At 35.0% G+C, this 10,541-nt stretch overlaps 1 protein-coding gene and 1 long non-coding RNA gene across 2 annotated transcripts; one reads left to right on the forward strand and one right to left on the reverse strand.

The window, feature by feature from the left end:
- The first annotated feature begins 1,055 nt into the window (after window positions 1–1,055).
- On the forward strand, window positions 1,056–3,263 carry LOC132162051 (uncharacterized). The gene is made up of 2 exons (XM_059572299.1): window positions 1,056–2,230; window positions 3,017–3,263. The coding sequence occupies exons 1-2, from the start codon at window positions 1,164–1,166 to the stop codon at window positions 3,024–3,026; spliced, it is 1,077 nt and encodes a 358-aa protein (XP_059428282.1). The 5' UTR covers window positions 1,056–1,163; the 3' UTR covers window positions 3,027–3,263.
- A 1,693-nt stretch (window positions 3,264–4,956) lies between these two features.
- LOC132162052 (uncharacterized) lies at window positions 4,957–7,318 on the reverse strand. The gene is made up of 2 exons (XR_009438198.1): window positions 6,814–7,318; window positions 4,957–6,357 (listed from the first exon to the last, which is right to left on the reverse strand). It is a non-coding gene; the product is annotated as an uncharacterized LOC132162052 (long non-coding RNA).
- Window positions 7,319–10,541: the final 3,223 nt, after the last annotated feature.

The raw sequence follows: 10,541 nt of genomic DNA on the forward strand, positions 1-10,541 counted from the left end.
CAAGCTCTCTGAAAAACATTATATTTTCATTCAATTTCTAACCCTCATAATCATTTTTATCCATCATCAGCATTTGCATCTCATCGTGATCAACAGTACAGTAAATGCACGTTTTTAATTTGACTTCTTTTGTAAACAATTTGTAATATGCTTTTTATTTTTTTTAATCAAAGTGATATGCTTCTCACTAGAAAATCAAAGAGCTGGAACAAGTTGTAATATGCTTATTTGGATACTTTGTAAATATACTTGCATAAATATGAAATTATAAAGAAGGAAAAAAAGCAGCTTGTGTGCAGGTCAATGACATATGGAACTCGATCTTCTGCTTACTTTGTTTGATGGACATGCAAAAGAAGAAGAAGAAGGAAAAAAAAAAAGAAAAAAAAAGAAGCCCTTGTATAGGTACTGTAATTATAGGAAAAGAAGATATCAATTGCAAACTAAGGTGATGAATAGCTTGAGATTAGAGGATCAAGATCGACTTAATTACAAACAATAAATAAGGACTATTCCCATAATGTGTAACCAATATTATTCTTGCTGTAGTGATTACTGCAGTTCATTCGGCGGTAGAGGACTGGAGCAGAATGGGCCTTCTCGTAGCAGATATTAAACGGGAGCTTGCAGGTCTACAACAATGGAAGCTGACGCTTGTTCGGCGTACAGGGAACCGTATAGCACATGTTTTATCCAAAGAGGCAACGACAAGTTTCGTGAATAAACGGTGGTTTTATGAGACACCGGATTGTATTAAAAGACTTGTTTTGATGGAGCGTCATGCTCTCACCCGTTGATTTAATGAGATTACACCACCTTTGATTAAAAAAAAATATATATATATTATTCTTGCTGAGCAAGTTTATGCTCTTTAATGAAATTTGACTCAATTCAAAAAAGAAAGAAAGAAAGAAACGTGCATTTACTTACAAACAATAAATAAGGAATATTTGCACCCATGAATAAATAAACGAAAAGAAAATAAGGATTATTTCCAAAAGAGGTCAAACCAATAACGTGCATGGAGGATCATCCAAATTTGATTTTAGGGTTTGGCAATTCCCCAAACCCTAAAACCGCAAATCTCCTCTTCGTCTCAGGCCGCCCATATATGTCTACCCGCCCTCCCTAGCCTCATCACAAATATTCTGTCACTGTGATATATGCCGATGCCGATTCCGATTCCGGGCCTTTCGTGGCTATTCCGTTGGTGGTCATGCCGGAGTACTCCCTCATCAATTGGTGATCCTTCACCATCTGGGTCATCAATTGCTAGAAATTTTACTCACGAAATCGCTATCTATATGCCAATCCATCATAAAGTGGTGCTGTTTGGGAGGTGGTATGTCATTCCCGTTGGGGTTGATGCGGACGGTATGTTCATCGGTGAGGAACGGACGATCAAACCATTTTGGGAAGGAGAGCATTCGTGGTATTCTACCTTCGGGGCCCTAGGTTCCACTATTTACCGTTTTGGTCCTGATGATGATGTATTTAAGCTGGATCCCATGACGGATGAACGTTGGATCCGTGCTCCATCGATGAACACTCGCAGAAGCCTACCTCACAAATTGGCCTTAGGTTCTAAACTGTATGTTTTGGGCTCTGATCCGAGATCTAACGGCTGCTATGCCGAGGTTTTTGACCCCGTCACTAACAAGTGGGTAGTCTTGCCTGATCCTCCATATCAAATGTCATATTTTATAATTTCTGCAGCTCTTGAGAATCCCAACAGGATTCTTGTTGCTTCACAAACACCAGAGTCACTGGCTCCGGGCTGCTCTTATGATAATAAGTTTGCTGTTTTCTTTGTTTATGATGTCGGGCATGGATATTGGAAGATGCTTGAGCCCGCACGGCGCAAGATACATCGCAATTGTCCTATAGGTTGGGGAGGAATGGCACGAGCCGCAGGCAGTTTTTTATACTGGATTACAGAGGACTTGGATTTGCTTTGCTATGATTTAGACTTGGATATGTGGCTCCTCGGGGAACTGAATGGTATCGTACTTCCTCATGGAGATCCCTTTGTTCCTGTATTCGTCCATTTAGAGAATCACAGGTTCTGCATTTTACAATGCCTACTATATGAAGAGAATAATTATTATATTCAGTGCAAGATTGTCGATGTAACTCGTATACCCGAGGAGAAGAGATTGGGCGTCTCAGTTGTTTGGTCGCATCAATTTAAGACGGATGATCCAACTACCATAAGGGAGTGCTGTTTACTGTAAGTTTCAAGCTAAATTTCTCTCTTACCTTTTTCTGCGCGCATGTTCTAGTGGTAACCTAGTGAAACACATCAACAGCTTCTTTTTTTTTTTTTTTTTTTTTTTTTTTTTGAAGTGTTGAATTTCTCAATTTTAGAACAGGAGATCACCTAGAAGAGAAGATTTATTATTATTGATGATTACTTGCTCATGAAATTTATTATGATGCTATTTTCTAAGCATCTGTACCATATCATTGTTTTTCTTCTAAGTGTGAGGGTTGATTTGATATACATATATAATAGCAAAAAGGATGAAAGACGCATGGCCTCATTTGATATCTCTATAAATCATTAGGTGTGCATGAAGCCAATAATTACATTAATGAAGTGATAGGTAGAAACCTGTGTCAAACAGAGCATGTAGCTAGACGATAGATTTTGTCTTGCAGGAGTTGAGTTTGCCTCATTATGGGGTGTTGCACACCTTACCAGCTTAATCGGATGCCGAATGTGCTTGATTTGTAAATTCTGCAACGGGAAATTTTAGTAGAAATGTGTGTAAGAGTATGCAAGATACTAAGATGCCACCATTTATCAAATTATAAGTTAACCTATGATTCTCTGAATGTAGTTCTTGAGCATGATGATAGGACCTGTGTTGCTGCCATCAATTTGTACCCTTAACCATTCTTTAACAATATTGCACTAGGGGGAGCTTCAATTCTTTGACGTGCACATGATAAGAATGACACTGCTGTTAGTCTTTTGTGTAAGTGCTAATTGGTGTTATGCTTATGCTTGCAGGGGTAAGTAGATTTAGAGAAGCCAAGCAAGGTGGAAAGTGCAAACAGCAAAGAGAATTATGATACTAGGTTGCAGCTTTCTCTTAATTGACCACTATTGTCTAGATTAGGTATATATGCAACCACTTATATCATGACATTATCCGATGCTCTCAACTGAAAGGAATATGTTTTTTTTTTCTTTAATTTGATGAGTACCCTGAAATCATATCATGTATGCACAAAAATATTGATACTTTTGTGATGAATATTATAATTCATCACAAATTCCCACACCGCCGGAGTTTGTGCCACCAACGTCCCCTCCGATTACAAAGCCAGTCTTACTCTATGATTTTGATTTGGCTTTGACCTTGAGATATAGCAAATATATAAGAAATAGATCAACCACCATCCTGTTATACCGAAAGGAAAATATGCCATGACTTCCTACGTTGAATCCCTCCTTCCCAAAACCCAACCCACCGAGTTGCCTTCCAAACAAAATAGATTTTATTATTATTGTTATTAAGATTTTCTTTTTTAATAAAATTATTAAATATATTTATATTATTTTAATGGTGATTTGGCAAATATGCTAATGTGACACTAATAGACGTCAAAAAATTGGACGGAAAACTCACATGAGACCTTTTTCTAATTCGCATAAAAATTAGAAAGGAGTAGCATGAAATGTGTGATTTTTTTTTTTTCCCGATGAATTTTTGAATAGTTTAGTGGGATTTAAATGCAAGACAAATTATGTGACTATTGTAACGTGATTTCTGTAATCCAAGTTTTTAGCATTGATCGTGATACTCTCCAATAACAAGGTTCGGAAGGTGGAGGAAAAAATATAAAAATAAAACTCAACTCCTATAAAAAGTTTAGTTTTATTCTTATTTAAATGCTTAAGAAATACAGGAAAATCAAAACACACAGGATCATTGGCTTCCATTTATATACAATTTGAAACTTTTACTTTTTGTTTTTTCTTTCCTCATCAAGGGTGCTCGTGTACTTTAATTTCCTTTTTGTTTTTTTTTTGTTCTCTCTCTCTCTATTTGAATATCCATTTAATGAAAGAAAAAACAAAATATGAGAAAAAAAAAAGAAAAACTAATTAATTAATTTTTTTTTTTTAAAAAAAACAAACAAAAATTGAAGCGGCCACCCCTCCCCCACTTAATATATATATAATGGACATCTAACCTAATATATATATATTTTTTTTGTAAGTCTAACCTAATATTTATTATGCTTTAAAAATTACAACTTTGTTAAAAACACTTTCGGACTTTTCTTCAGCGTGGAATTTCTTTGCATAAAATCCTTTCGATTGCAATGATGATGATGACTGACATGGGTTATGAGGATTTATTGCTATAATTGTTGTCTGGCATATAAATTAATGAGATGATAAGAAGAAGGAATTATTTTTCAACTGTGCATGGAATAGTTAAAAGTGAATGTATGAGTGTTATTCGATTTTTTTTTTTTTTTTTATTAAGTGATTTGAATTTAAAGTTAGATGCCTCGTGTGTGGGTGGTAGGATGAATCTCGTGTATTTTGAAGATGTTAAAGAAGCTATTGATACGGCTGTTGTGTAGGAAACATCCATAAAGGTTTTGAGATTTTTGAAAGAAAATTGAAGGAAGCCTCTATTAATTTGTAAGTTGAAAAAACAAGGTTCCCAAATAGCTTGATTAATAGAAATTTCAAAACAAAGGCAAAGAATTGTAGTTTAAAATCCCATTGTAGTAAGAGTCAAGACACCACCAAAGCTACAAAAATGCACTGATGTTTCTTTGAAAGATTTACAAAATTTCTTGCCACCTATACATGCATATGAGTACTCAGCTGAATTTAGTTAAAGATAAGGTGTCATTAGGCCATGAATTAGAATTGTGGAAACCGGCCTTGGCTACCATTTGCAATGAAGTTAAAGTTGGAACAAAAGAAGACCACACAATTAGAGAACTTTTATTTATTTATAAGTAATTGAAATATCAAAAAAGAAAAGTTTAAAGAGATAGAAATTCAAATGAGTGGAAATGATGCAAGATAGAAGCAAAAACAATAAGGGACAGGGAGACTCATTCCTTGGTTTATATTGCATATTATAATCCAAGAGCATAGTTGTATTTTAATAAATGTAATAGGGGTATACCCGTGATGCTTTAAGCGTTTAATTTAATGAAAAAATTTAAATGATAGGGTTGGCAGAGATTGGTAAGGTTCGTTGCAACTTTTTGGAGTAGTTGCATGTGGAGGACTATGCAAACGAGTGATAATTTGAAGAGGTAAATCTAGTTTCCCCTTCCAGTTTTATTCAATTTTAAGAGTTTGTATGTTTTTATAATTTTCAGAATTTAGGGGTAATATGAGTGCATTAGATTTTGTCTTGGGTTTTATTTGTGGTTTTCATAGTTATTTGGTTTTGGGGCTTTAGTAGTTAAAATGCAAAGAGTCCAAGTCCATTAGGGTTAGGCATTAGATGCCAATGAATAAGCATTTTAATGGGTTTTTTTCTTTTTTTTTTTCTTATCAGTTTTCAACAATTTTGTTTCAGATTCCAAACGATATTGAATCTGAATTTCATACATTAGTTCCTTAATTAGCGTCCAATCCCAAAGAACCCCAAATCACCTATCCATCAAATAGCTCCTAATTAACCTTCTCGGATTACTGTTCACAAGCCAGGAGCATCAGCGTAGACTTAGCTTTCCCCTTTGTTTTGCCTCAAATTCTTTTCACTACAAAACCACAACCCTAAAAACCCCAAGTTTCCACCAAAATGCTAGCCGTAGCATGTCATAAACCCTAAAATAAGTTAACATCAGATTTGAAACCAGAGCTTGTGTCCTACATTATTCAGATAACCATACTACCTAACTCATGGCATTTTAGCACGCCAATATGCTAATAAGCTAGAAATATAATCCTGCACAACCCAAAAATTAAATGCTATGGATTTGATTGAGCTCTCAGTCCTACCACTAGTTTTGACCAGATAAGAGATCAGCACAAGAATGACAATGAAACCACCAGAAAATAAGACCCAAGAAATGCTGTGAGGAAAGAACCTAACAGTACTTTACACAAATATTTGTTTCTCAAGGCATCAAATTAATAACCAACATAAATTGTGATATGGTTTACAAACACTGTTGTAATACAAGTTTAATAATCAGCAAGTTTAACTCAAATGGTACTTGTTCCCTTTGTAGAAAGCTAATTAGCAAAAGAGAAAATCTAAAAGTTGCTCATAAGATAAGAGAACAGACAGAAGCAAAATAACTGAAACTCCTGAAGAACCACATCTACAATGCCTCCACAAAAGAAGGTTGTGGCTACAAATCCTAAAAATATAAAATAGCATGAAATATGTCAAATGCCTATGTGAATGAATGTGTGAGGAATGGAAGAGATCAAATAATACATCGTAAGAATTACTGAAAAACAATACTCAATTCTAATTGCAAGACCCCCTATTTTACATAGATTGCCATTAGATTACTGTCCACATGAGAGTCAGATAATCCAACTTAATTAGAACCATATACGTGCTTCTAATTAATCGAAGGATTTCAAATTGAATAATTTTATTTTAATTTTGTAAGATGAAATGTTGAGTAACATATCAATCTAAAGAGGTTAGTTAACAAAGATATATTAAACTGTGATATATTTGAAAGTGAGATATTTGAATGGGGCTCAGATACTGGTGTAGGATTTGGATTTGAGAGTGACAGAAAGAAAAGCTAGTGTTTGCTTAAGAAATTAAAAATACAACAAACAAAAGAAAGAAAACTTACGTATAATGTAATGGGAGAAAGTAGCGCGGAGGAAGGTCACAAGGAGGAGGCGTTCGGCTTACCGAACAGTTTGGCAACTTTTCAGCAAAAGGAATGTTTTGAAATCTCGCCATAGTCCAAACTTTGAGCCTGGTTCTATGGGTTTTGAAGGGATTGGATGAATGGAGGGTAAGAAATTTGTTCATCTCCATTATTATACTACCAAAGCTGAGATTTCAAAATGAAGTTGCTGCAAAAAATCTGTTGTTGAGATTTCAAACTGAAGTTGAGAAAGAAAAAAATCAGAGCTGCAGAAAAATCAAAACAAGGCCCGTTGTTGAGATTTCAAATGCAAGTGAAGAGATGGTGAGTAATGGTGGGTAGAACCGTAGAATGCATTGTAGCATACCTCGTCTGTGAAATTGTTTTAACCTTCAGAAAATAAAAGGCTGCATGTGAGAACTGAGAAGACTGGACATTCAAATTTAAACACAACATCAAATATGGCTGACACTTCTATTGACATGTCCACGTCTCACCAATCTCTCTTGTTTACAATGAATTATTTTCATTTATTTAAAAGGGAAAACAAAATCTATTTTGGATTCAAGCTGGTTGATGTCTATCTTCTGCTTTACGTGTTTGATTGAACTTTCCCTTTTCAGTCAGTTTAACTCATCAGAAAGAAAGAAACAAAACTCATCAAAAGGGGTTGGGAACTGGGAAGGCAACAATTACGTGTAAGCTTGGTCTCAGATTTTGGGCAGTGTGCGAGGGGACGCGTGTAAGGGAAAATCAATGACTAAAATCACGTGATACAAGAAACAACATCAGATCATAAAGGTTTTTTTTAAAAAAATTATATACCAAGTGATATCTTGACCGTTTAATAAAATCTTGTTTATTTTACGCCGTTCGATTATATCAACGAAAGTGATCCTAGGCCCATGTGACACACCATATAATTTTACCTTCAACGTGGTGCGTTACAGCTATATCCCTCATTCCCGTAATCAACGGCTACGATGGATAGGCTATAGAATCCAACGTTCAATATTTAATCAAAGGAAAAATCTGACGGTCCGAATTGAATCTGATGGTTCAGATTTGAAAAACAAAAATCTCAGCACCTGAGGTTGAGAAATTGGGAGCATGATTTACGAGGCAAACCGAGTACAAAGTAAATTTCCCTCTTGTCCATTGAGTAATCGGGGTGATATATATCTTGTGTGTAAATTTCCATCTTATCCATTGAGTAATAGGGGTGATATATATCTTTTGTTTGATTCTGAAGAAAAATCTGAAAAGCCTTGGAAAGAGCTGTCAGCCAGGCCAGTAGGGGAAGCGGAAAGGCAGGAAAACGTGAACCGACAAGCTAAGGTAAAGAAGTTGCAGGGAAACAAAATCCAATTTATTGGAACTTGCAGCAGAGGCGTGAAGACCTGGAGAACGCTGCATGGGCTGAAAAACAAGATAAGGAAAATACAAAGCTGCTTATGCAAGTCTGAACTAGTGAACTGCAAAGAGAAATTGAAAATATTTTTTCTTTCTGTCTCTTTCTTTTTTAAAAAAAATCAAATTTTATTTCACTATCATATCACATTAATCGTTTCTTATTTCTTTTCACACATTAAAACTAAATATTTTCTATTCCTGCCGTAAAAGATTTTGCTGAGATAAAAGACAAAGATCTTGTTTTGCAGTGTATCCAGCATCAGACATTGTGTGTACGTATTCCCAGAGTCACATGTCCATGGGTTGCATTTGATGATAGCTCTTTCGCACATAAAGGAGAAGCATGGGCATTGCTACATCTCATCAACAGACCACTTTTACTTTTTCTGCAGCTCTGTAATTTTTTCATTCTCATTTCTACTTTTCAATCTGAATTATCGACAGAGTCACACAAGAAACCAATTTCAGTTTGAAATCGCTCTGTAGCTCAACTTCGGTGGTATAATAATATGAAAAGAACAAATTCTTACCCCCATTGATCTAATCCCTCCTCCCAAACCCATAGAACCAGGCGCAGATAGTACTCCGACTAGGTTCGGACTATGGCAGGATGGCAGCAGAAGCAGTCATTGGTTGAATCCATGGTTTGGCAGCTTTTCAGCAAGAGGAATTCGAGTCATGACTCGCACATTTCTTGCTAAAGGCTTCCCAACCATCATTCAACCAATAACGTCCTCCTTGAAACCTTCCTACCTCAACACCTTCTCCCATTATTGCACAGGTAAGTTTTCTTTCTTCTTTTTATCTGTTTTTTGTTTTTGTTTGTGTATTTGTTTTTAAAAAAATTTCTTAATCAAACGTTAGCTTTCCTTTAATTTGATTTGATTTAAGAAATAAAAAAATAAAAAAACAAACAAAAGAAAGAAAGAAAGCTTACCAGTGCTATAATGGGAGAAGGTATTGAGGTAGGAAGGTTTAAAGGAGGAGGTGGTTGGCTTAATGCATGGTTGGGAAGCCTTTCAGTAAAGATGTAACTGCCATCTGGCCATACTGCGATTCAAAATGTCACGAAAACCTGTTTAACCACGCTTCAACAGTCTTTACAAAAATTTGTATAATATTAGATTCTGACTTTGGTTTATTTCTGACTTGGAAGTGGATATTTTGTATGTGTATATCTTCTGTAATGAATAGCATATATCCTATATATAAATATGAATTTAACCTTACGTCCTTATTTAATTCAAGTTATTTTCAACTCTATTTCAGAAATGGTTGGCAAAGATATGCTTGATTAACATTCTCACACCCTTGATCAAGTCATTCTGAATCTGAATGTTGTCACTATTAGATTACAATCCTAAAAGTCAGGTTTCTTGTAGTGTGCGTTTCCTATATCTAGCGTATTCTTTAATTAAGGCCATCTATCAACAGAAGTTATTTGATATATATAAACTAATTAGCCAATCAATGGTTAGATGTTAAGATAGATGTGTGCTGGATATTCTTGAGAAGGTGTAGTGGTACCAATTGAAGATAAAATGAGAAGAATCATTACAAATGTGATGGGAAGAAAGAGTGATTAATTACATCAATGTGCTGCAAAAAGTGAGGGGGAAAAAAAAAAAACAAAGTAAAAACAACGTTGGTACATGTTATAGGAAAAAACATGATTGTTAGAGAGAGAACCAGAATTGGGAGTTTTCAAAAACGCAGATTATTTTTGCGAAATTGCAATTTCAGTCCACCATATTGTTTCACTTTTAACGGAATACAGCAAGGTTAAAAGTGAGTTAAAGTGATTCATCTCTTGATCATCAGCCGCTATGACAAAGTTAATATTCTACCCAATTAAATGTTTCTTGCACCCATAATCCCCTAAATTTACTAGCTCTCTGAAAAACGTCATATTTTCATTCAATTTACAGGCTCTAAGTCACTTCCGTCAATTATCTCATTAAGGACAAATGATCCAAAGGCATGTACAACGACAGAGTGATATTATTACAGACTAGTATGGTTTTTTGTTTCTACCTATGGGACAAATTAATTGTACTATATAGATGAAGGTACTATAGTTGTGCTTGCCTTTGAGAGTTGCATCCATTCATATGACAGAGTGATATTATTACAGACAAGATTATCAAATACTTGCGAATTGTCACAACGTAAGGTGATGCGGGATAGGCCACCTTATTTGTTCATTAATTAGGTTCTACGTTTATTACACAAAATGATAATTATTATTATTTTTTTTTTCTACTAATTACTTGATTAAATTGTAAGTTAACCAC

The sequence above is a fragment of the Corylus avellana genome, chromosome ca9 (genome assembly GCF_901000735.1).
Source record: "Corylus avellana chromosome ca9, CavTom2PMs-1.0".
In the NCBI taxonomy this organism is placed as follows: domain Eukaryota; kingdom Viridiplantae; phylum Streptophyta; class Magnoliopsida; order Fagales; family Betulaceae; genus Corylus; species Corylus avellana.